A 27,976-nucleotide genomic window follows, 5' to 3' on the forward strand; every position below is an offset into this window, starting at 1 on the left:
GCTTTGGGTCCTGTGATGAGGGAGGGGCACCTAGCAGAAGGCAAGGAGAAAAACAGGAAAGAATGGACCCACAATATCCTCTCCCAGGACATGTCCCCAGGGCCTGGCTTCCATCCAACACACACACACACACACACACACACACACACACACCCTAAAGAGTCCCCTACCTCACAGCACAAAGTCTCTAGCATGTTGGGGGACACTTATCCAAACCACGCAGTCCACATGTAGATCCATAGTCCTAGCCAAAAAGCACAGGTGAGGGATTTGAAAGAGATGAAAAGAGTACATTTAAGCTAGAAAAATAGATGAGAAAGCAATATTTAAAGCTCAGCTAACCAATTCCTCCAAATACCTTGTGAGGTCTTTGAACAGGTTTGGTTTGGTTTGGTTTGGTTTGGTTTGGTTTGGTTTGGTTTGGTTTGGTTTGGTTTGGTTTCCTCGCCCTTGGATCAACTCTATCTACCCGGTTAGGCACAGAGCAAATCCTGAAGAAAAGCTCGATGGAATGAATGATGATTGGAGGAATGGGACGAGCAGAAAGCATTCTAAGTGCTGAGGAAATCCTGTGAGGAAAGACACACACTAAAAAGAAAAACCCCAGGAATGTTTCGAGGACCCTTGCCAGTGCAAGAAAGGGAGGAGTGGATTCCCTAGAAAGTAGCTGGAAGCTGGCGGCTGGCGGCTGGCGGCCAGACAGTAGCAAGCTTTAAATGACATGAGAAGAAACTAGGATTTCTTATGCAGGGAAAGGAAATGCTCAGAGTGGCACCTGATACACTCAGGGTGGTTGGGCAGTGGGTAACACTGGAGGACTAACCTACGTAGTAAGTGGCTAAGCATCTGGAGCAAGATGGAGAAAATATCTGAACCGACCTACAGTGATATGCATGGGAGGGCACCCACAGAGAACAAAGGCCCACTCAAGCAGCACCCACAGCGTTTAGAAGTTGAGGAGACAGTGGAGACAACAAAATATAAGAATGAAGTCCAGCCACATGCACAGGGAGTGGGAAACTACTTATTGGGGAAGATGGTGATTCTATTAGTGAAAGCATGAACAGTTGACATCTCAATACTTGTCTGCAACATGGGAAGAATGGACGATCACACTCAAGATCACAGTCACCCAGCACACCTGAGCCATGCCTGGTAAGGGGTAAGGCCATGGAGAACAGAAGCCCTTCTTTTTTTGTTACTGGCCTGCAGAGGTGGTTGGAACAAAATAAGGTGACCATGTCCCACTTTCCAAATGCCCACCAGAGTGCCTATGCATGTTCACCGCCATTATGATGGTGCTGTTGGTGTTTGGGAAGTTTTCTAGTCTCCTTCTCTTGATCTTCCGTTAGTCACTTACTCATCTTGGTCTGACTTCCTCACTTCTGTCTCCCTTTAACACTTCACCGCATGCATCCATTAGTGGTTGCTGAAATGCATCAGTGAAAATGGTTTGTGAGGAGCCAAAGCAAACCCTTTGCATAAAAGTAGGCCATACATTTTAATCTTAAAATAGGGGCTAAGGATACAAACTCATTCACGAAGCACACACTTAGCAACTGTAGGGAGCTGGGTCCAATCCTCAGCATGCACACATGCATACAAACACACACACACACACACACACACACACACACACACACACACCAAGTAAAAGACTATTTCTCCCAGTTTATTAAAACCCCTAGATTTTTTAAGACAAATTCCATTCATCATAGAACAATTATCTCTCTCTCTCTCTCTCTCTCTCTCTCTCTCTCTCTCTCACACACACACACACACACACACACACACACACACACACACACATACACACACACACACAAAGACTCTCATCCTAAATTAGGAATGCCAAGGTCTACAACCAAAAAAGAAATTTAATCAAAAAATTGAAACTTTTGGCAACCAAAACTGGAAATTAAAGTATCTTTAATCTAATTACACAAAACAATGAGAAAGCATTTCTGGCAAACCTTCGATTCATACACAGTTTTAAGGGAGAGAAGCTACAGAACATACCGTACAATGATAAGGACACACCCCGCCCCCAACAGGGATATCTGTTAGATGTACACACTATGAGCTCTTTGTGCATCTCATGGTTCAAGCTTAATACTGAGGCTCCTTTTCTCAGCTCAGGGGCTTCCACTAAACACACGATGTTTCCACAAGTCCTGTCTGTTCACTAGACAACTGGGAGTTTGTCTGGTAGCTTGGCAAACCTCATCCCAAGCTCTGCTAGCTTGTTTTAACCAGTTTCTAGGCCTTGTTCCCCATCACTGGCACTGGTCCTCGGTGCCCAGGAAGAGGGAGACCTGAGTGAAGATGGTACAGCAGATGGAATCCATTTGCCACCCACAGATCCAAAGCAGGAAATCAGAGGTCAAAGGCCTTCGGTGACAGGTTTTCATTATTTGTCTTAAATATTATAGGAGAAGAACATGCAATGCGTTATGTAGAACTGGTGTCCTAGCAGTGAGGGACATGCAAATGTTTGGGTAAGCATTACTTTTAACCTATCATTTATTAAGGATTATAGCTACTGTACACTTACATTTTAGACTGAAAAGACAAGAGAATATATATTACCTTTGTTCTGCCGACTCTGAAAGCCACAACAATGCAGGAGTCCATGGCTTCTTGTGTTGCTGTCTTCTTGTACATACAACAGCACACCTCTACATGATTCTGCCTTCAAACAGTGCATCCCTTTGACAGGACTCTAAGAACCTGCTGTCTTGTGGACTACATTTAGTCCTGCGTGAAGGCTTCCTGGAAGAGCCCATAGCTGTTTGTTGAGAGGTAAGTAGAGTTAGCCACACAAAGGTGAGCACATTCTGTGAACTCTAGTTCAAGGGGGATAAACACCAAGGTGAGTGGAGGAAGAGAGTGTGGACAGAAAGGCAGATGGACAGAGAGACAGATGGACAGATTAGCAGATGGCAGATCCTGAAGAGAATAGGATGTCATGCTGAGAAGATGCAGAATGGGGACTATTAGAGAAGCTTAATAGAAGAACTATGTGATATTAGTCTTGACTGAGACTAGAGGAAGTGTGGCGTCAGCTGGAGACACATCTCTGAGCGTGTCTGTGGTAGCATTTTCAGAGGTGAGAAGTCCTGCCTGCAAAATGGGAGTCAGCAGTTGGAAAAGAAGCTTGATGTGCCAAACCACACTCTTGTTTTGCAATAATTGAATCTATTGCTTCTAAGTGCAGGCACGAAGTTATTAAAACTGCGTACAATTGCAATTCCAGTTTCTTGGGCATGTTAACTGCAGTGGTACCTCAGGGTCCGCAGCTGCTGCTGTCTTCAATAACACTGACCTAGTGTGCTCTTTCTAGAAAGTAAATCAGATTATGTCATTGTCCTGATTAAAACCCTCCCTGCTGTTCTTATCATGGTGCTGTGGATAAACTCCCACCCTATCCAGGCTCCAGTAAAGCCTACCTAACGTCCTTCTGCCGCCTTCCCCTGCCATGTTTCTCCCACCTCTCTGGCTGGGGTCATGGTGACTTAAGTTTCACCAACATTCAGTTCTGAGACACTGCAGAAGCTTGCTGCATAGCTTTCCTTATGATGGAAACAGTTCCCGCTCCTCGCTCTTCTCATGGCTGAACCCTTGTCCTCCAACTAATGTGCCACCCGATGGTAGCTTCTCGGAAAATCTCTGTTCCTTCCTTTTACTTCCTCTTACTTCATCCCAGTCGCTGTTCTTGTGACATCTGGGCCAATTCCTGGTGCCCATATACTTGATAACTCAAGGTCTCTGCTAGACAGAAAGCACCCTGATGTAAAAATAAAAATAAAAAATAAAAACCATGTTCCTGTTTTCTTATTCGAGTCTTTCTGAATCTTAAGACAGGGACTGAAGCTCATGGAATGCCCAAATGACTGAATCATGCATTGCAAAGAAGTCAAGTGTCATACAGCATGAAACCTCTCCATTCTGCTTGTTCGTTAATTCAGTCAGTATTTATTTAGAAGTTGCCAGGCACTGGAAATGAAGATAAACAAATACTGAGATTCTGACCTTAAGGAATTGACAATTTAGTAGTAGAAGCAATAAATGTAATTTGATACAATATAATAAGGGTAATGTTAGAGAAACACAGAGAGAATTCTGGATGCCCAGGAGGGAGACAAATTACCTAGGAAACGGTATGTGAGGCCACTGAGGCTTTCTAGAGAAAAGAGAGATTTGTGTTAAGAAGAGAAGAAATTGGCCAGGAGCCATCATATTATTCCTATAAAGAGGCCCATATGAACAAAAGCAAGGAAGCTGGTGACTGTGCTCTGGGTATAACTAATCAACAAATACCAGCAGATGACCTTGAAGGGCTGAGCCACCCGAGGCCTTATAAGATATGCCAAGGACCCTGCTATCTAAATACAGTAGTGTCACACGATTTGATTTTCTTACTGTGTCTCATAGCTTTCCACCACTATGAACAAAATGCCTGATACAAATCAATGCCGTGGAGGAAAAGTTTGTCTTGGCTCACACAGAGTTTCTGTCCATGCTCACTTGTCCACATTGCTTTGGGGACCTGTATCAAGGCAACATATCCTAGCAAAAGAAAAAAGCAAAAAAAACAAAAGAGGGTCCTAATGTAGCCTGTGGTAGTTTGAGTGTGAGTACCTCCCAGTGTTGACTAGTTTTTATGTCAACTTTGCCCGAGCTCTAGTCATCTGAGAGGAGAGAACCTTGATTAAGAAAATGCTCCTTAGGATTGGGTTGTGAGTGAGACTGTGGGGCATTTTTTTAACTGGTGTTTGATTTGGGAGGGCCCAGCCCATTGTGGGTGATAACAGCCTGGACTGGTGGTCCTGGGTTCTATAAGAAAGGAGGCTGAGCGTGCCATGAGGAACAAGCCAGTAACAATTCCTACATGACCTCTTCATCTCCTGCCTCCAGGTTCCTGCCTTCCTTTGGCTTCTCTCAATACACTATGACTCGGGATATATAAGAAAAAACCCTTTCCTACCTAAGCTGCTTTTGGTCATGGAGTTTCAACACAGTAATAGTAACCATAACTAAGCTGCCACCCCCATAGGTTCATATGTTCAAGTGTTTGTTCCCCGACTGGTGGAACTGTTTGGGAAGGATTAGGAGATATGGCTTTGTTGTGTCACAGGATTGAGCTCTTGAGACTGCAAAAGCTTCCCCCGTTCCCATGCATTCTGACTCCTGCTTTCAATTCAAGGTGTGAGCTTTCAACTGCTCCTGCTGGCATGCCTTACCTGTATCGTGGACTCTAACCTTCTGGAGCCATGAGCCCAGTTCAGTGCTGTCTTTTTAAGGGTGCCTTGTTCATGCTGTTTTATCACAGCCACAGGAAAGTAACTAACACATACCTCACCCAAGGTTTGCCACCAAGGCTCAGCTTCTTCTATAAGGCCTCACATCCTACCAACAGTACCCAGGCTTTAATAGCACCAAGACCTGAATACATGGGCCTCCCCAGGACACCCCAGATCTAAACTACAGCACATTTCAATCATGTATGACTGTGTGGAGGCTAGATAGGGAGATTACACATAGAGAAGGCATTATCAGTCCATAACTATAGTTCAGAAGGTCATTGATGATCACTTTGACTCAATCAGTAGGAACTCATCATTAGGCACAGACATATTTGGAAATCGGGTTCTATACATGATCAGACCATAACAAGGGCCATTTTGGTGTAAAAATTGGGAGGAAAAGACACACTGTGTAGCTGTAGAAGCAATGAGAATTATAGAAATTGTGGTTTAGCAGCTCTCATATCTGGCTGTTTACCAGAAGCACTTCCAAAGAGAGCTTTGGAAAAATACAACTTGCTCTGGCTTGGTTCCAGAGTCAGTGCACCAGCCTCCATAGGGGTTGGGGAAGCCCAGGAACCATTAATGATAAGTTCCTTGGGTAAATTTTACACACATATATAGGTACTGGCCTTGGGGAAGGGAGTCCTGGGATGGACCATCTTTTTTTTTTTTTTTTTTTTGGTTCTTTTTTTTTCGGAGCTGGGGACCGAACCCAGGGCCTTGCGCTTCCTAGGTAAGCGCTCTACCACTGAGCTAAATCCCCAGCCCCAAGGATGGACCATCTTTTATGTACCATTTTCCCCTATCACTCAAATCCGTGCGGAGGCTTTAAAGAGAGATAAAGCTAAGCCAACAACTGAAGCAGGCAGAGGCTAAAGCACTCAGAGGTATGTCTGTATCATCCAAAACAGGAGAGGGAAGTTCAGGCCAGAGAGGGATGAATCTATAGAACATAGACTAAGGGCTTTAGTTTGTCAAGAGCAAGGGTTCGTGATCCAATTTTCTTGTGAAAAACTAGAGCTTTTCCTTAAAGTCAGGCTCCTGACTCTCAGTACCAATCCATCTAAGTCACATCACCAATTTAACTAGCGAAAAATCAATAAAAATTAAGTGCCTGCATTAGCCTGCTCAGGCTTCCATAACAAAATGCCACAAGCACAGTAGCTTAAACAACACTAATTTGTTTCTTGACTATTGTGGAGGGAGGCTAGAAATCCAACAGCAAGATCGAGGCACACTTCTTGGCCTGTAGGTGGCTGCTTCCTTCTGGACCTTGTCTACTTGGGCCCATAGAAGAAAAGGGAGTCTCTGATGCCTCGTCATTTAAGGCAGTGGTTCTCAATATGGGGGTTGAGACTCCCTGGGTTGGGAGGCAAATGACCCTTTCACATGGGTCATCTAAGACCATCAGATATTTTCCTTACAACTCATAACAGTAGCAAAACTAGTTATAAGAAGCGACAAAATAATTTTAAGGTTGGGGGTCAGCACAACATGAGCAACTGTATTAAAAGATCATGGCATTAGGAAGGCTGAAAATCACCATCTTAGGGTCACTAATCCCTTTAGCACAAGACCCCTTGGGTATGATGACCTCTTAATTACTTCCTTACGGACCAGTCTCCAACACAGCCACGTTACAGACTCTGACTTCCATATGAGCTCTAGAGGGTCCAAACATCTAGTCCATCACAGTACCTAAAATAATAGTGTCCAAGATACAAGATTCTGTGCCGGATGCTAACAAAAGGTCTCCAGTCCACCTCAGTGGCCTAGAACTGATATTGAGCCAACAGATGGAAACAGTCAACTGCCAAACAATGAGTAGGAGAGGCTGTTGGAGATCACAATCAGCACATCCAGGGTGGTCAGATGGGGTGCTTCACGGATGACCCTGAACATGGAATAGAGTCAAATATTTATTTATCTTGTACTACTGGGGTCAACCTCATGCGTACTAGGCAAGCAACGGAGCACTGAGCTATATACCCAGCCATGTTCTTTCTTCTCTTTCTTTCTTTCTTTCTTTCTTTCTTTCTTTCTCTCTCTCTCTCTTTCTTTCCTTCCTTCCTTCCTCTCTCTCTCTCTCTCTCTCTCTCTCTCTCTCTCTCTCTCTCTTTCTTTCTTTCTTTCTTTTTATTTTTGAGACAGGAAAAGCCTTGACTCCCTATGTAAACCAGGCTCACCTGAATTTGTAATCCCCAGTCTGCTATTTCCCAAGTTGCTGGGATTATTAATTGGCCTCCGCCATTGGGCCCAGCTACAGTGAGAGATTCGATTAGTTGGAAGGAGAGGGAGGATGGATTCCTCCCTTCAGCACATATACTTATCTGAATAAATTACACTAACATTCCTGCAGGGGCTCGATCAACGTTTAAAATTATTTGGGGTTCCTGTCTCTGATTTTTCTTCATATAACATAAGTAATCACAGACTGCCCCTGAAATGATCTTTTTTTCTGTAACTAGTAAAGAAAAAATTACACCATCCCCATTATATTGGCCATTTTTCAGCAATACCCATGATACCTCCTTCGTCTGTGCATGATACAGTGTGTGGTCCTCTCAGTCTCCCTAAAACCTGACTCCACAGCATCCCTCCTAAGTATTCATAGGTCTCACCATTTCTTGTGTTAAGGACTGGTTTCTTACTTTAGCAGCCCAAAATAGGACCCAATTCATTCTACCGGGTCCCCACCAGTCCCCATCCGGGTTGGATGGAAAGGTCACTGTTCCATAAAAACCCTCTCAACTGGTACCTCGGACCCCATCTTCATTTATCAGATTCATACTTTTTGATATGCACCTTAAATCACAGCCCTTTTCATGAAATCTTTCTTGGATTCTACATGGAATGCTGGAAGTCTATAGGCTCCCCTGTACTCATCAATAGTAATTTTAAACACTGTATACTTTACAGTTTAGATATGAAGTATCCACTGAAAGTTTAGGCCATTTGTTCCAACTCTGTCTTCAAGAGATATTCAGCACCAGACTGATCCTCCTTCAATTAGTAGCATCATAACATCCTGCAAAGAACAACTGCTTTCTGATTCTCCCAAGGACTGATAGTGTATGTATTGGTTATAGTTTTCATTCTAGGACAAAACACTTGACAAAAGCAAAGAGGACAGAAAGACTGGTTCATTCCTGATCATAGTTTGGGAGTCTATCACGGCAAGGAAGGTGTGGGAGCAAGGGCATGGAGAAGTAGGCCATACTGTGTCTGCAGCAAGGAAACAGGGAGACGGATGGATGCCCACAACCCCTCACCTCCTCGTTTTCATCAGTGTGGAGCCCTGGTCCATAGAACGGTGCCTCGCTTCCCTTCTGAGTTAAGCGTCTCTGAAAACAATCTCTCAGGCATGCCTAGAAGCTGGTCTCTTCCGTGATTCTCAATCCTATCAAGTCTCTAATGAATATTCCATCACATTTGTTTACCTAAGTAATAGCAGTGCCATGCATATCAGAGTCTACTGGGTACTGAACTTCTGAAGAGGTAACTCTATACCCACAGAGCCTCCCGCCATTCTGACATGCACTGAACTCTCAAAATATGATTCTTCTTTTTCCTTTTATTGAATTTTTTAATTTACATTTTAAATGCTATTCCCTTTCCCCGTTTCCCCTCCAGAAATCCACTATCCCATCCTCCCTACCCTGTTTCTGTGAGGATGTTTCCTCACCCACCCAACCATTCTCACCCCACCTCCCCACCCTGACATTCCCCTACACTGGGGCATCAAGCCTTGACAGGACCAAGGGCCTCTCCTCCCATTGATGGCCCTCCGACATGTCTATCCTCTGCTACACATGCGGGCGGAGCCATAGATCCATCCCTGTGTTCTCTTGGGATGGTGGTTTAGTCCCTGGGAGCTCTGGGGGAGGGGGCGTTTCTGGTTGGCTGATATTGTTGTTCTTCTTATGGGGTTGCAAACCCCCTCAGCTACTTCAGTCCTTTCTCTAACTCCTCCATTGGGGATCCCATTTTCGGTTCAATGGTGGGCTGCAAGCATCTGCCTCTGTATTTGTCAGGCTCTTGCAAAGCCATTCAGGAGACAGCTATATCAGGCTCCTGTCAGCAAGCACTTGTTGGCATCCACAATATTGTCTGGTTTGGTGGCTGTATACAGGATGGATCCCCCAGGTGGGGCAGTCTCTGGATGGCCTTACCTTCAGTCTCTGCTCCACACATGGTCTCCATATTTCCTACTGTGAGTATTTTTATTCCCCCTTCTAAGAAGGACTGAAGCATCTGCACTTTGGTCTTCCTTCTTCTTGAGCTTCATATGGTTTATGAATTTTATCTTGGTTATTCCAAGCTTTTGGGCTAATATCTACTTATCAGTGAGTACATATCATGTGTGTTCTTTTGTGATTGGGTTACCTCACTCAGGATGATATTTTCCAGTTCCAACCATTTGCCTACGAATTTCATAAACTCGTTGTTTTTGATAGCTGAGTAATATTCCATTGTGTAGATGTACCACATTTTCTGTATCCATTCCTCTGTTGAAGGACATCTGGGTTCTTTCCAGCTTCTGGCTATTATAAATAAGGCTGCTATGAACATAGTGGAGCATGTGTCCTTGTTAAATGTTGGAGCATCTTTTGGGTGTATGCAGGAGTGATATATCTGGGTCCTCAGGTAGTACTACGTCCAATTTTCTGAGGAACCCCCAGACTAATTTCCAGAGTGGTTGTACCAGTTTGCAATCCCACCAACAATGAAGGAGTGTTCCTCTTTTTCCACATCCTCACCAGCATCTGTTGTCACCTGAGTTTTTGATCTTAGCCATTCTCACTGGTGTGAGGTGGAATCTCAGGGTTGTTTTGATTTGCATTTCCCTGATGACTAAAGATGTTGAACATTTCTTTAGGTGCTTCTCAGTCATTCAATATTCCTCAGCTGTGAATTCTTTGTTTAACTCTGCAGCCTGTTTGTAAAATAGGGTCATTTGGCTCTCTGGAGTCTAACTTCTTGAGCTCTTTGTATATACTGGACATTAGCCCTCTATCAGTTGTAGAATTGGTAAAGATCTTTCCTCAATCTGTTGGTTGCCATTTTGTCCTATTGACAGTGTCCTTTGCCTTACAGAAGCTTTGCAATTTTATGAAGTTCCATTTGTCAATTCTTGATCTTAGAGCATAAGCCACTGGTATTCTGTTCAGGAAATTTTCCCCATGTGTTCAAGGCTCTTCCCCACTTTCTCTTCTATTAGTATATCTGGTTTGATGTGGAGGTCTAGTGTATCTTGTTTGATGTGGAGGTCTTTGATCCACTTGGACTTGAACTTTGTACAGGGCGATGAGAATGGATCGATTTGCATTCCTCTGCATGCTGACTGCCAGTCAATACGTGATTCTTAAGGAAGAGATTCAGCTGCCAGGCGAACCCATCTGCTAACAGTTTTCAAACAGAATCTGTGGTTGTATTTGTCAGCCACCTACAAACGAGTTTATTGAAGTCTCTCTCTGCCCTCAAAATTAAATTTCACATAATGAGAATATAAACTCCGGGCTGGAGAAATAACTCAGCCAGGAAAGCTTGTGGCAGATGAGCATAAGGACTGAGTTTAGATGTCTTTACACAGTGCTAGAGAGGTGCAGACTGCAAGACCCTGGAGCCCATTGGCTATCCAGTCACATCAGTGAGCTCTAGGTCCTGGGAGAGACCCTCGTTCAGTAATTAAGATGGAAAGCAATTAAGAAAGACCCGGAGGGCTGAAGAGAGGACTTCGCACTGACTGCTCTTCCAGAGGTCCCAAGTTCAATTCCCAGCCACCACACGGTAGCTTCCATCTGTAATGGGATCCAAGGCCCTCTTCTGGTGTGTCTGAAGGGAACAACAGTGTACTCACATATGTAAAGTAAATTTCTTAAAGACATTGGATATTGAGCTTTGGTCTTCCCACATGTACACACACATACACGTGTGAACATACAAGGAAAACATCAGCCCAGAAGCAATCTGGCAGGCACGAAGGTAAATGAGATATATTAAGAAGCTCCAATGGACAAAGGCCAATTTCTATTACATATTCATTTAGAATGGCTGGATTTTATTACTATGTACATTTTCTACTTTTTCGACATAGTAAAATGATCTTGGTCTTAATTCATTCTCATAGGACATGGGAGAGTGGTGAGAATTGGGCCTACTATAAGGAAAAGATAAATTCATCCATTTAAGTGCAGAATCAACAAAGGACTAGATGGGTATTAGCTTTAAAATGGTACAGATGCGTTCAACAGCTTTAAGAAGAACCAGAGTAAAGGCTAGTGCTGCCTAGCCTGTGTTTACAAATATCTGTCAATGCTACCTGAGATGTAACGGAGTGCCTTATTTAAGGCTACCACAACCAACTACTTAGACACCATGGCCCACTAATAGATTGTAACCTTTGTTGCCAAAGTTTATTGTCAACAGGATCTGGAGTTACCTAGGAGACAAGCCTCCAGGTACACAGAGGAGGGAATCATCTTGATGGCTTTATCTACTGTGGGCAGATCCACCCTAGAAGAAGAAAACAGGGCTCCCTGGGCTTGGGTACTCGGCTGCATAAAAAGCAAAAGTCTAGCTAAGCTGTAGTAACATTGTGACCAGCTTCCAAAGCTCCTGTTGCCATGGCTTCTCCGCCATAATGGATCAAGCTGTAACCCAAAGCAAGCCCGTTTTTCTCCCGTAGGTTGCCTTCACCAGGACATGATCTCACAGCAATGGACCGCTACTCAAACCATTCTTTAAAAAGCTCTGATCTCGTCCCATGCTCCCTTCACCCACTCATGACCATTTTTTTTGTGAATGAGAAGTATATTTAGCTTAGATAAATGGCCTGTAAAGGATCATGTAGCTAATACACTCATTTAGTTCCTGCTATGTGCCAGCATCACGTTATAAAAAACAACAGGTATACAGGAAGCTGCAAATAATGGAAAATCAACAGGGAACCAATCACACAGTGTGAACTCTGCAGTGACATAGGCACAAGGACACAGGAGGTAGGCCCTGAGGAAGACAGGGCAGCAATAGAGGACACCAGCATGCTACCTAACCTTACCTGGGACATTTCTTCAACATAAACCCAGGAAGTGCCTGCCACCAGTATAAACCAAATCCACAAATGCTCCTAATTCTCACAGCAGACTTCTGGCAGGACTAGAAAGATAGACGCTGAGAGAGAGAGAGAGAGAGAGAGAGAGAGAGAGAGAGAGAGAGAGAGAGAGAGAGAGAACTAACATTTCCAAACCAAAAAAAAAAAAAATACACTCTAAAAATGGTGCGCTTCATATAATAGAATCAGATGCCTCCCTTAAACCTATTTCCTGGTCAACAAGAAGTTTTCTGCCAACCCTTACAACCTGAGTTGGAACTCTCTGGGAACCACATGGTGGAAAAAGAGAACCAAGTGCACAAGTTGTCCTCTGTGCCCTTTGTGGTGTGAGTACCAACACACATACATGCACATACATACACACACATGCACATGCATACACACACATGCACACACAAATTTTTTTTTTGCGTTTCATCATTTATTTAGATGTTGAAGCTCTCGCACTAAGTTTTTACAAGCTGGTGAACACTGACAAACTATTTCCCCAAAGAACTATAACCACACATTCCCAGACAGTATAAATATATGGTTGAACTAACATTAATACACATCACCATTTTATCGATTACGTAATAAAACAAATGATCAAGTATCCAATTATTAAGTTACATAGCTCAAAAGGCGTATAAAATATTTCTGCTCAGTTCACTAACAGATCCCACTTTTACTTTTTTGCAAGAGAAGGGAAAGAGAAGGGGAAAACCATAATTCAAACAAGTTGGAAGACCTCAGATAGGTCTGGAAAACACAAGAATTTCAGAAATTGTAATGAAGTGGTTAGCTACAACAATGTATTTACAAATATTTACTAAATTAAAGAGCATACTCTACATGTTCTGCACAAGACAAAGGCAACATATTACTAAAACTATTTAATAGCCTCCTCTCCTTTCTTGTTCAGGCCCTCCCTGTCAGGTTGCACCTGAGAGCAAACATTAAATTAACTATGAGGCTTTTTGTCTGGAGACATTATTGAAGATATGTGCTTCTGTAACAAAGTTGATTTTCAAATGGAGGTTTCCCAAAACAGCACAAAACAAGACAGAGACATTAAATAATCATTGCAAGACTTAGTTTTAAAAAAAAAAGAATAATGGCTAAGCAAACCTGATGTCTTCTGGTGTAAGTGTGGGAGATGGAAAGAGTGAGCAGGTAGAAAACAAGAGAAGCCCTGCGGTGTTTGAAATGACTGAAGGACTACACCATAGAAAGTCTAGAGTGTTCTTAGTTCTTGGAGTTTTGGTTGTGTATACAAGTATTGTGCTAGGTGTTTTGGCCCCTGATCCTTCTAAATTCCTTACAGACTAATCAAATTCTGGCACAGGAGTACATTTAATGACATCACTCAATACCTTATTTTAGGAAAGGTCAATTGGTACAAATAATAAGCACATTTTAAATGCTGACCAGCAAAAATCTTTTGCTACGGGTCCAAACATGTTGCTCATAGCCCAAATATAGAGGTTGCAATTCTGTCAAGCTTGTGGCCTGGTAAAACTTTTTCAATATTCCCCTGGAGCTTCCACAGGTAAGTGGACACATTGGGTAAATAACAAATCAGGTCCCATCTGAAGTTCCTCTTCCAAGGCAATGGCATCAGGCACCCCAGTTTTATTGAATACAACAGTTGTTTCTATGAATCAAGTTGGAATCCTTGAAGCGGAGCCGCAACAAAATAACTTTTAAAGTGATTAAAAATGTATCCTCTAGAATGGCTAAGAATGTCTGCAAAATTCATTCGATTATTTCTGTTTCTATTGCATTCATAGTCTCCGGGATTCACCTGGAGACTCCTTGTGTGTCGCTTCACTTTTTTTCCACTTAACACTTTTCATTTATAAATTAAATTAGCAAAATATGATTTACTACTCTCTCAGGGAACGTGTAGAGATTAATGAATTAATAAACAAAAAAGTGCTTTGAAACTTCTGGAAGAGAGAAATAATCTACATTCAGTTTCTGGGTTTGTATCTGTTGAAAGAAAGCGGTTACATTGTAATACTGCTCAGTATGAGCAAGCCTTTCTCTCAGGAAGTCACAAATGTGCACTAAGTTAGTCTTTTTGAAAGTGCACTTTGATAGAACTGTAATTTTGTAACACACACACACACACACACACACACACACACACACACACCAGATTACAGCTACAGATTGTCACTCCTATATTTTCTTTAGGATGGGTTGGTTTTTTGTTGGCTTGATTTGGTTTTGGTTTTGGTTTTGGTTTTGGTTTTGGTTTTGGTTTTGGTTTTGGTTTTGGTTTATTTATTTTTAGTTTGTTTTGATCTAGATCCGGAACAATGTCTCACACTGGCCTGGATGGAATTCACCATTTTACCCAGGCACATGAAACTCATGGAAAACCCCCTGCCTCAGCTTCCCAACCATTCTAGACTTACTTTTTTAATACTCAAAAAACATCTAGCCTAAATAAAAGATTTAAGCAAAGTACCATCTTTTATTGAATGTATCTTTTGGGCCAGATACAAGACACCATCTTAGAAATCACGCAGTCATGCACGCACATACATGCACATGTGAGTGACAAATATGAAGTCAATGTGTAAACTAAAGCCCAAAGAAGCTAGCTCTCGTACTATACTAGTGAACGTCAGAGATGGGACACCTACTCCAGTCAGCCAAGCACAAGTCCTATCACCATAATGGCACGACTCCTTTCCAAGAGCTGCTCTCCAGAGGTGTCTAAGCAAACACCACAAACCATAAGAAAGATTAGTCACTGTGCTGGGTGGTTTTATGCCAATTTGAACACAAGCTAAAGTCATCTGAGAGGGGAAACCTCAAGTTAGGAAAATCCTCCATAAGATTAGGCCGTAGGCAAAACCTGTAGATCGTTCTCTTTAAAGCAGTGGTGGACGAGGGAGGCTCAGCTCATTGTTGGTGGTGCTATCCCTGTAAGAGAGCAGGCTAAGTAAGCCACAGGGAACAAAGTAAGCAGCACCCTCCATGGCCTCCGCAGCAGCTCCTGTCTCCAGGTTCCCTCCCTGTTTGAATTCCTGCCCTGACTTCCTTTGATGGTGAACAATACTGTTGACATGTAAACCAAATAAACCCTTTCTTCCCCAAGTTGCTTTAGTCCTGGTGTTTTGTTCGAGCAATGGTAACCCTAAGACCGTCCCCCATCCATTTACTTACTTAAGTGTATCTATCTTTGTTTTTATTCCAGAATGCTGAAACAATAGACGAAGGGGGTGCTTCAGAAACCCTATTTCTATTATGCCTAAATATGCAACCCACATCTCTGTCGTTTCCTTAAAGCAGAGACATGACACCGTCAGAAGGAATCAGCGATGGACCCTTCCAGGACCTGGAAATAGAGATCTCTCTCCAACGTGAAAGACTTGAAGCAGTATTGAAAATTATTTAAAACTGGCGATTGAAATAACAAACAATGCTATTGATTGCCCTTAATGCCTCTCAGTCCACTTGACGAATGCAAATACAACAAAAGCAAGAATATGGACCAGGTGCACCGAAGGATGAATATTTGCCACACAAACGCATTTGTTTCTAACCTAAAAACTCATCCCTTTCTTGAAGGAGTGACCTTTCGGTCCTATTGTTTATTTATATACAATTCTTCAGAAGCCCGCCTTGGTTTGGGAAGTCACTGATGATGACAGGCTCAGCTTTCTAGCTGCCCACCTAGACAATACCTCTAGTGTATCATTTGGACCTTCTGAATCTCATAATTTACTCAGGGGGTTACCCTCTCAGAGAATTTTCTGGTCTAAATCTGAGAGAAACCCTACTCCCTGCCTCCATCTACCATCCTATATGGACAAGAAGAAAAAAACAAAAAAACAAAAAACAATGTACTGTCAGTGCTACCAAGGGGAGTAATTGAGGGAAGTGTCAAGAAGGTCTGGTCCAATACCACAAGGAGTGGGAAGGCAGGGTGGGGGTAAGAGGGAGGCTCTCGAAAACAATAGGAGGAGGGAGGGCACACAATGAAACCCAACCCAAGGCTACAGTTCTGAACATCGAGTTCCAAAGCCAGCTCTCTGACTTTTCCTGACCTTGGACAAATCCCTTGGATTCTCTGAATCCTAACTCCAGGAAATAAGTGTAAATTAAAGCAGAGGGAGGTTTCTCACATCAGTCGCGTATGATACCAAAGTCCTTGCTTCTGGTAAACGAAGAAAAGTTAAGACTATTCACAGCCATTCGTGTGCAAAGTGCTGTTAGTGCACTATTTATAACCACCCTCGTTTGTTGACAATGGTTTCTGAAAAATACACTTTTTTTTAAATTTATATATTAAGACACCGTCTCACTCTGTACTTCTGGCTAGTCTGGAACTTCGTATGAAGACTAGGCTGCCCCCAAACTTACATCCACCTGCCTCTGCCTCTGGAGTGCTGGAATTAAAGGCCACCCCATCCAGCAATATACACTACTTAAAGCCAACCTCTTCTTTTCCCTCCCTTACGTTCTGAACAAGACAATGTTTTTAGGTTTTCCATAGAAAAATTTCTCTGACAGTTTGGATCAAATTTATTTCAAAACTTTAACTGAGTGCTTCATTTTAAAATAAGAAAATAGAATTCCTCTTCAGAATTAGTGGCTTGGAAGAGTGTATGTCTGTGTGTGTGTGTGTGTGTGTGTGTGTGTGTGTGTGTGTGTCTGTGTGTGTGTCTGTGTGTGTGTCTGTGTGTGTGTCTGTGTGTCTGTGTGTGTGTGTGTGCGCGCACACGAGCGTGCACTCGCGCATGCTGTGCATGTGACTCCCATTGACCCTCAGTTATATTTCTAATCTCTCCAGTATTATTTTTCCTCTTTCCCTCTTCAATGTACAGTATCTCTCTGTGATTAAAAAGACAGCCTAAATTCAATAGCTTGTTGTCAAGCTGGACACCGAGACATAGATCACCACCTCCTTGCCTCGACATTGATACTTCAGCCTTGAGCTAAAATGACACTGGTAACCCACATATTGTCTGCTTTCCACTTAAAGCAGAGATCGGTTTCAGAGCTGCAGCTTGGGGAGGGCTGTTTTATTTTAAAAAGGAATATGCTACAAATTTTTATCTCAGCTAGTTGACAGTGTGTTTAACAGTCTTTATCTTATATATTCACTGGAAGATTATGGCCTCGTATTATTCTGTCAGTTTTCTTATTTTAATTACTAATTACTAATGGGAGGGTACATGTACCTGGGTACTGTGTGATAGAGAACAGATTTATGTAGATTCCATGGATAGCCAGGTCATTCAGCTGACAGAGCACATCCCTTTCCCTGCTGAGGCTTCTGGTGAGCTTGACTGTTCTGTATACATAACACACACACACACACACACACACACACACACACATATATATATGATTATGGGTGTTTTATATGCCCCCATATACACACACATCAGCTTCTGGATGTTTAATATGCCCACTAAGCCTAGAATTCAATAGATGTTCATTAATGTTACTTCTCTGTTTCTCAGGGATACCAATAAGAGTCTTGTCCAAGGTTAAGTCAAGGTTTGGCTGCTTACTAACCATGCAGTCTAAACAAATAACCTTCCTTTCTGTCTCTGAGTTTTATCCCCATGGGCATTTGTATGTGAAAACCTTGAGAACTGAGAGATGTGGGGACTCTGTCAAAGAGTCCAGGCATATATGAATGTTGCTCTGCCCTTTGCTTTAAAAATATTGAAGCGTGTAGTATGTCATAATTGTATGTGTTTTTTACATCAGTGTTGATAACAGGGGACAAGGCAAAGTAGACTTAGATGGGGAAATGGAAGAACTCTATCATATATAAAATTGAATGTTTAAGATTTTAATATAGAATATTCAATTAGATTATTCTATACAGTACACTATCTTTCAGCTCCCTTAATCTGACCCTCGTAGGAGAGGGAAAAGTTCCCTTTTCCTGCCTGCCTTTCGTCCCCTTAAAAATAAATAAGACCATCATAAGAAGTAAAACCTCATGATTTCACTCTACTTAAGAATAGCCACGGGGTTGAGGATTTAGCTCAGTGGTAGAGCGCTTGCCTAGGAAGCGCAAGGCCCTGGGTTCGGTCCCCAGCTCCGAAAAAAAAAAAGAACCAAAAAAAAAAAAAAAAAAGAATAGCCACAGCAAAGGGTGAGGTCTACGGAAAGTCCTGTGCTGCTCTGTTGTGGTTAGGGTTTGTCTGAGAAGCTTGACTTGCAACGGCAGTGGTAGGGGGTCAGAGAACTTTTAAGAGACCTTGGGAAGGATAATTGAGATGGTTGGGGTCTTTGATCTCTGGAGTAATTGATGCACATCTGTGGGACTGCAATAAATTCTCCAGATGGTTGTTATACAGGAACATCCCCCATTCTCTTTGTCTCTTAGGCCTCCCACTTCGCCATGAGACCCGTACCTCTTTCCCACACACTCCCACCAAGAGGCCTTCACCAGAACCATACAGTGCTGTTTGAGGTTCCAGCCTCTAAAACCATTGAGCCAAATAAACCTTATTTCTTTATAAAATTACCCAGTCTCCACCATTTTGTTACAGCAATAGAAAGCATAATACATAAATATTATTGTATCTCATTGATAGAGAGCCCAACACCCTACTTTCTAATGTGCCTAATACTGTTTCCATCCCTCTGAGATTATGGAAGACTTGCCTGCCCAACATTTTTAGTTGTGGTGTAGAGGAGGTGGTTTGCGGTTGGTCGGACAAGTATTGTGGGTGCATGCCAGAGGAAGGCAAGATGTCTGGTGTCTTCTCCTATTGCTGTCCATCTTGTTTTTCGAGATGGCATCTCTCACTAAACCTGATGCTGTTGTTCTGACTAGGTTGGCTGGCTAGCAAGTTCCTGGGATCCACCTGTTTCTGGGGTTACAGTCACCTAAGGCCATGCCTAATACTATATGGGGAGGGCTTCATAGCAAGAATTCTTCATCGTTGAACTATCTTCTCAGTCCCTCAACTTCATTCTTTAAAACATTAAGAACATCTTTTAAAATATTGGTTAATCATAAGTAAAACCAAAGCAAAGATATTCAGTGGAAACCAGATCACTGAGCCATATTTCTTTTCAGCCATTACTGGTATTTAAATAAAGGATGTTGTTTGTGGTGAATAGATCCTACTAACTGTGAACCTGTGATAACCTTAAAAGGCATTATATAATGCTGATTCAGCACAAATGTCTTCATAATTTCAGGTTCCACCAACTCATTAGATAAAGAACAGTTCACATTTTTCATATTTTACTGAATAGTTCCTTGGGGATTTCTAAGCATAATTTTCAATAGTTATCGCATTTTAATTGTTAGCAACCATTAACCTAATAGCTATAATCTTAGAAGTCATTTTTTTTAAGACCAATAACTTATATTTTAACAAAATCCTTCTCCCCGATACAAGCCTACTCTGGCTTAATAAGTTTTAGTCTTGTTCACAATTAGAGGACGCTTACTCTCTTTGGAATATGTTCATGAAATCTATCAAAGGAGTTCAGTTGGTTAGTCCCTGTCTTAAACTTTTGGTTTAATTCTCTGATCATATCCAACATCATCCCCAAATGACTCAGTTCCCCCTCAAACAAGATAGCCAACATCTTCGGAAACCTCATAAATAACTAAATATCATTGAGATATTTCACACTGAAATAGACTCCCATCAGTACAGTCAGTGTTCTAAAAATTCTTTTATCTGGTTTCCATTAACTACAAAATCTTTTCTACTTATTCAGAATTGGGGGTCTGTTTACTATTCAGACTGAGATAAAATAACATGAAATCTTCTGCCTATATAATTAGCATTGAGCAACTAATGCTGCTAACGAGTGTATCATTAAAAAGCATTTGCACATTAGCAGCTTGTGCGGTTTTCACTTAGCACCTCGATTAATAAGTTATGTGTACTCTAAACACACACTTACAGAAGCAATTACACGTCATAGCTATCTTCAGGAATGCCTCATAAATAAAAACGTGTATCTTTTCATTAGTGCTTTTAAGACAGTAGTTGAACGCAACATAATGGAAATAAAATTATCAATATAGTGCCCAGAGTTAGAAGACCAAAAAGAAAGATGCTACAAGTATTAACCAAAACAACTGATAAACCTCCATGTGGAAGGGCGGTATGGCAACATGGGTTTTGAAGATTGGATTAAGGAGTTCAAACACCTCAGGTTGAACTGAAGTTTTTTTTTTTTTATATTAACTCAAATTAGCCACAAGTGACTTGTTGGAGCTCATTACATTTTAATTTACTATTAGGTAAAATGAAATGAATAAGTATTGCCTACCTCTTCAGAGTTTTATGAGGATTAAATGAGATTAACCAGATAAAAGGACCCAAGATAGTATCCAAGATATAGCAATCACTCAGTAAATATTAGCCATTGCTTTTTATCATTTCTAAATATACAAAATTTAGAGCCAGGCCTCAAAATCTTTTCTATGTGGACAGGTGACTGAGGCCTGTAATCCCAGCTACAACAGCAGCTGAGAGAAGACAATCACAAGTTCAACGCCTGCCTAGGAGTCAGGTGATTCAAGACTAGGATGGGGGTGGGGGGCTAGAAAATGAGTTGGGAATGTGGCTGAGTGGTGGAGCACAAGGCCCTGAGTTCAACTGGGAAAGCAAGAACGTTCATATAAATGCACAAATAAGAAAGCAGCGGAATACATTTAATTCTTCCATTTACATCCAGACCAATGGACAGATGAGAGTCTGGTCATGAACCCGTCTTCCTTCAATCCATGGGATGTACTTTGTGTATTAGACCATCAGCGGCTTCTCGCTGCCAGCATATAGGCTCGCCTTGAGCAATCCAAACAATCTAGCTACTCACACTATATCACATTAATATGCAAATCCATCGCTTCAGCAAGAAGATCACAAACAAGCAGTTCATTCATGACACATTTTATTCACAACAAACTTGTCACCCGAAAACTGGTTTTACAATTAGTTAAATAAACACGTTCTCATCCAGATACATCCAATGGTATTTAAAGAAGAAACCATATAGGCAAACTACTTTTGATGGAAAGATGTGGTCAGCTACTAAAGGTGGAGTGTTAAGTGGTAAATAAATCAGTAAGTGAACACAACAGTTTACACAAGTGAAGATCCCAGTGCTCGACTGTACCTGGTCACTATGCCATTGGTCAAGCTTTAACATGAGAGCGGCTATGAGCAGAGGCGAAAGACTGCATTTTAAAGAACTTTATATTGTATAAAGTTCCTGCTCAATAAAAGTTAAAAGATTCCACTGAAACACGAAAAACCTTTTCTTTTTCAACCTAGACTGATTCACTTCTGAAAATGAAGGATTTTTTTTCCCTTCCCCAAAGGTTGAGTTATAATTAGAAATTAGATTCCTCAATCATTCAATGACCGAAATCTTTATTGAAGTCAAATGACCTTCTTCTAATTAAGTTTCCTCCGTACTATTTAAGTTGTGCTAGACAGGGCTACTCTGCAGCTAGTAAAGGTTTTATGTGCTTACTAAATGGGTATATTCTTCTTCTATGTCCATTATTTTCTTATCATCCTTACTGGTAAAACTTTATAAAGTAGGAGAAATTGCTAACACATTCTGATTAAGTGCTCCGATTTTTATAGTCCCTATTTTTTCATTATGGAAGAATGCTCAGAATTAAATCCTGTGCCTCTATTTTATTCTCATTACAGAAAAATATACCTAATGAGAGGAAGTGTACACACTTTCACTATACCATTAAGAAGATTGTTCCGATTTGCAAACCTGGAGGCCAGAGCTGCGATTCGTGCATACACTTTACATTGGATTCAAAGGCTCTGAACAAAGTGTGCTCAAATCTGTGCTCATCCAAGTAAATTGTAAGGAAGATGCTTAAAAACATGGCTATTGCGTTTGAAATATAATTCTAATCCTTAAGAATGAGTAGCATTAAATAACTTCTTGCCTGAGACCAGAGCTCTGAGATGACGTATGCAAAATATTTTGCTATTTCCTTTCCTACCGAGCCAAAATTAATTGTAAAACCAAGGAGACATGATCAAGGGAACTAACTACGCAAGGGTGGCTGCCAATGGCCAGCAATTACACGGTTTTATCTTTCTAGTTCACACCGATGCGAGGAAAATGAAGAGTATCTCCTGAGAGATGGAGCATCCTCTGAGAAAGAGGAAAAACGCACTTTACAATGCTCACACCCAAAATTGTGGGGATGAGCCGATCGGCGGTACAGTTTACACTCTGCCAAGCAATAACAAAAAGAGAGGAGGGGGTGGAGAACCGCAGCGAGAACCCGCCGCATCACAAGCTGCTCACCAACCAAATAAAGAATGAAGTGCTATCTCGGATTGCCCCCTCCAGCCCACCGTTTCCATTGCTGCACCTTCCACCTGGTTTACTACTGGGAAACAGATTCCAGCTTTCATGATGCACTCCTCACTCAAGGCCATTAAGGTAACTTAATCCTTCCTGGATTGCTCACTGAAAAGAAAAACGTTGATTCCAGACTTAAAACAATAACAATTCTTTGTTGTTGTTTTTTTTTTTTCCTTTAAGTGGGAGACATGAAGCTATAACTACAATTTGGATTCTGGATGTTAGCTTGAAGACCTGCTGGATAAATAAGAGCTTAAGGAACGCAAGGGGATGCTGGGGGGAGGGGGCGTAGAGAGAGTGCGAGAAAGATGCTGGTCAGTTCTGAGATGGTGCAGGAATGATGGTGCAGGCACCCGAACATCGCAAGTCCATGGGTCACCCCTGGAGGTCTCAGGTTTCCGGTCATGCCTGAGCAGTAAATGGGTGCACACTCAAACACACCACCGTTTATTCTTCGGCTCCCAGGGCAAATGGTAGGCGAGCTTCCCAGGATAAGCCTTCACCACAGGGATTTCTGGGTTCACACACCCCGCCTCCCCTGCTCAGGGCAGGCGATGACTGTCTCAAACAGTAGACAGCTGAGAAGATCTGAGAGCCAGGGCCAGGGGATGGGGAGGTAGGAGGGACCAAGGAGGAGGGGTACATCCCCACAGCCGAACTGAGAGCCTCCGGGAGAGTGACAGGGAAAGGAAAGGGATGTTGAGCCAGAGAAAGAGAGCTGGGGACTGGAAAGCACCGAGCTGCGCTTCCAGGCTGCCAGGGGCTGGCGCGCACCAAGCCAGCGAGGGAAGTGGATCCCAGGGCGTACCCCGACTCCCCCACCGAGGGTGGGGAGGAAATGGCTTTGTATGGCAGGATGAAAGGCAGACAGGGGGTCACCACCGGGTAGAGAATGCAGGGACGAAGGATGTCCAGAGCAAGAAGGACCCCGCCCGCTCCAGGGACACTTCTGCTCTGCCCCCAATCCGCTGCAGCCTCTAGTCCACCCTCCGGCTGCCCACACCGTTCCAACGGCCTGAAGCACGGGGCTCCCCCACGGACGCGCCCCCACCGCGCTCCTGGTGTGCTCACCTGCCCACGAAGTTCTCGAGCACTGAGCTCTTGCCGGCGCTCTGGCCGCCCACCACGGCGATCTGTGGCAGCTCCAGCAGACAGCTCTGTCCCAGAGCCGAGAAAGCGTCCTGCAGACGGTTCACCAGAGGGATCAGTTCTTCCATCTCCCGGTTCCCCATCTTGCCTGTGCGGCCAACTGCCCCACAGGTCCCTGCGCGACTCAGCGACCTGGCAGGCAGCCCGGGCCTCGCAGCACTTGTCCGGTTTGTTGATGCGCGGGGCTCACACCGCTGAGTCCCGGCACCGTCGTCCGATCCCTGCCACCCGCTGCTAGGCTCCTGACAGCTCACAGCCCACAGCGCGCTTGCGCAGCCGAGAAAGGCGAAGGAGGCGTGGCCTGGGCCTGAGACGGTCACGCCCACACCACGCCCCTCGCCTGCTCCTCCCTAGAGTTTCCAAGCCTACTGGCTTAGGGGGGCGCATATGCACTGCCTCCCAGCTTGGCCAGATGCCACCGCCCAGGCTAAAGGGCAGAGTACTGCACTTGGTCAAGGAATAGCCAAAATCACACCCAACAGGGACTCTGTCCCTTTTGAAGGAGCTACACCACACAGACGAAGCCCAGCGGAAAGCACTACGGTCTACCATCAGTTAACAGCACGTTGACATCAGCTTCACCATGCACCACTGCCATCGTTGTACGCACCAGAATACATTTCCCAAAAGGAAATTTCGCCTTTCACCCTGACTCCAAAACCTCCATTGGAGAACTGGGTTATCTGACCTTTACTAAAATACTCCCATTACTAGCCGGTCCCACTCCTCCTTCTGTAAGCTAAAGTGTAGTTCCTTGAACTTCCTGTAGTCTGCCATACTTATTCTGGCTTTTGGGATTCCTTGCCTGAGCTAGCTGTCCTTTTAGCTCCTGGACAGGACAAAGAGATTGGCAATAACATGCAGTCTGCACTCGATCCGTTAAACTTAGCACAGAGAAGATTCTGCCTTCGGTGATGGAGACACAGAGATAAATGGCCATGCTTCTTCACCTCCTTCCCTCTTTCCTGTGCATTTTGAATACTGACACCTCTCGGGATTTAGTGTACAGTACTTACTGGTCTCGAACATCCTCCATCTGATGATTGTCCAATGGCTCTAAGTAACATAAAGGCTAGAGCCTGCATAGGAAAATAGGTTACATCTCCAGCATCCTGGGGTCTTTCCTGTAACTTAGGCATCACCTTCACACTATTGCCCCTCTAGGACAATAGTGAAGGGACACCCTGCCTCACATTCCCTACATGCATCCCTACATGATGTGGTACATGACCTCATGACTAAGTCAATCTTGCAATTTTCATGCCTGCAAAACCAGTACCACATGAGGTATAGTGCCATGTTTTGCTGCCAGTTTGGAATGGAAACTTTGGACCACTGCTGCAGCAAACCCTCTGTGCACTGACTCTGAGGAAATATTTCTCTAGGCAACTATTTTCCAGGAGCTGGTGGCAAGAAAGTCTATGGCAGAAGTGGGTGGAGGCTGTCCATATTGCATCTGTAGTCAGAAGGCAGAGAGAAACAAATGCTGGTCATCGGCTGCCTTTGTCCTTCCTATGCAGTCAGAAATCCCAACATGTGGAATAGTGGCACCTTAACTAACCTAATCTAAATAATCTCTTAAAGACACACCCAGAGGTTTGTTTCCATGGTGATTCTAGATCCTGCCAGGTTAAAAGTCAATATTAACCATTACAAGTTGTAGCCTTCCAAAGTCAAAGGAAAATGATTGTGGTTAAATGAAGTCATAATAGTGGAACTCCAGTCTGAAAAAGTGAGTGTTCCCGTAATAAAAGACACCAGAGACCCAGTCCCATTTGCCATATGAAGGCAGCCATCTTCCAAGCCTAAAGATGGCCCTCCCCAGGACAGATTAGCAGACATCTTGACCTTAAACTTCCTAGCCCTGAGAACACTGGATAAAAATGTCTTTTAAAGCTATGCACACAATGGCATTTTGTTATACAACTCAAGCTTACTACAGATGTAGGATTTATTTAAAGGAACCCCTGATGGAAATCAGAGGGTAATGACTCCATCTGCAGAGGGCCATAGATAACTTCTGAGAAGACATGGTCCTTGCTGGGTTCTTCCTGCACACCATTATATGCTGTATAAAGTTGAGTACACTAGCCCATGTCCAAAGTCTTTTGGGCTCTAATGTAGGAGAGGATGGTGCTATTGTATATTAGAAAGAAAATATATCAACTATTGAAACCTCTAATCAGTCTTGTTCACTTAGTTCAAGAAGTCACTCAGAATTACTCTTGCCAACTGCTTTACTTCTTTTCTTCCCCTTTCCAGATTATTCTGCAGTAATGTGGTGGCAAGAGAATCTTAACCCACACAGAAATAGCCAAATCCTTCAGAGGTAAAGACGTCTACTCATAAGTTAATCCAGGCAAAACACATAGGAAACAGGAAGATGAAATGGAAAAGCAGATGGGACAATGCCACAGAAAACCAGCGTCTACCTTTCCAATCTACATGACAGCTGAGGAGGGGAGTCTGCTCAGTGTCCAGTTCCTTGAACATATCATGCAGTCACCTCAACCCTGCCCCAATCCCAGTGACAGATGGTAGGTTCCTTTCCCTGGCTCTCACAGTTATGTTGCCACCACTTTCCTGGTAGTTCCTAAAGGTCCAAAGCCTTTTTCGGCTTCTGTGTGTAAGAAATTAGGACTTGATAAGTCCGTAAGAACACTGATATATAAGTGTGTATTTTACTTCTTGGTCACTCTAAGAGATGACCTTAATGAAAGAATGCCACACAAACGGAAAAGAACTCTTTTAAAACTGATATGGCACCCCCCCCCAAGAAAAGTCACACTCCGTGAGACACAGTCACACTTCATTTTAGATAAACAGAATTTTCTCCATTTTCATCGCCTGCCTTGTTTATAGGACTTAGTTCCACATAGCCTGGCTATTTCCAGAATTAAATCTATAAATAATAAATATATACGTATGTACACAGACATATATATATTAAATGTGCTGCAGGATGAAAACATGCCCTGAGGAAAAAATTTTTCAGTAATGAAAATATGACTAGGAAAAAATATGCAAACTCCCAAAAATCACAGACTTGAATATATGAGTTTACAAATTCACGTTCTTAAAAATCCACCACATTATTGCAAAATCATATCTTATTTATTTCCCATAGTGCCCAGCACAACATTGAATACATTTTTATGAGGCAGAGCTAAACCAAAATTGTAAGCATTTGCCATGGTATGAATTTAATAGCTGGGTAATAGTATTACTGCTCCAAATACTATTTAGGATCTATTTGGCCTCTTCTTTCTCCAAAGGTTTTTTCCTTCCCCTTGAGCAGGTCTTAGACCTTTCTGAAAATCAGACTCACTGCAGAGGCCTTTTCAAGCTTGTTAAACACGATGAGCAATTTAAACAGGCAGACTCTCGAAGCTGCAGTCATTCTCTGTGGTACTGACATCATCCTTTCTCTCCTTCAGCTTCTCGGGCTAGTAAGAAGGTATGGACTCCCTACCCCATGTTCCTCATCTACTGCCAGACATCAAAATAACTGTGAAGGAACCCCTCCAGGCTCCTGCTACAATGGCTTCTGTTTATTTGAGATCTGACAGATGGATACTCACCAGAAGTCTCCTCAAAACATGGTCAAATTGACACGTATGCAGAGCAGAGAACAGTGGTGGGCAAGCTTAAAGCACCGAGAAAGCAAGGTCAGGAAGAACAGTCTGTGTCTCACATGTGTGATTTAGCACACTGTCCATGTTTCCTTCTGCCAAGCAGGTCTCCCTGTGTTGATCTGGAATCACCGAGGACTACTTTGAAAGGAAAGCTGTTCCGTGCTTTAAATCTCACTTGTTGAGTTATATCTTCACAATTTACAATTGAATTGTTGAATTGACCTCCTTATAAATACTATATATGGAGGGGGGGGTCTGTATCTGTGACTGTTTGAAGCTATAAAATTATATTAAAATTTATACTAAAATTTATATTATTTATATTTAAATTATATTTATGACATTTTCAAGGACACAGAAAGATGACTAAAATGTTAAGTGAATCTCTCTCCAGACCCAGTCCCTCAGTCTCCTTCCTAGTGATATAA

General features: G+C 42.8%; 1 protein-coding gene and 1 long non-coding RNA gene across 12 annotated transcripts in view; one reads left to right on the top strand and one right to left on the bottom strand.

Moving 5' to 3' along the window:
- Dnm3 (dynamin 3) overlaps positions 1-24,167 on the bottom strand; it is a 485,732-nt gene extending 461,565 nt beyond the window's left edge. For all 11 annotated transcript variants that reach the window (XR_015635077.1, XR_015635076.1, XR_015635075.1 and 8 more), the window contains 1 exon segment: positions 23,836-24,167. Coding sequence is in view for 8 of the 11 variants with exons in the window: in XM_087579968.1 (XP_087436094.1) it covers positions 23,836-23,996 (161 nt within the window). In the remaining 3 variants the exon portion in view is untranslated.
- Positions 23,859-27,860, top strand: LOC102554073 (uncharacterized). The gene is made up of 3 exons (XR_015636099.1): positions 23,859-24,080; positions 26,176-26,450; positions 27,351-27,860. It is a non-coding gene; the product is annotated as an uncharacterized LOC102554073 (long non-coding RNA).
- The last annotated feature ends 116 nt before the right edge of the window (positions 27,861-27,976 follow it).

The sequence above is a fragment of the Rattus norvegicus genome, chromosome 13 (assembly GCF_021556685.1).
Source record: "Rattus norvegicus strain SHRSP/BbbUtx chromosome 13, alternate assembly SHRSP_T2T, whole genome shotgun sequence".
Lineage (NCBI taxonomy): Eukaryota > Metazoa > Chordata > Mammalia > Rodentia > Muridae > Rattus > Rattus norvegicus.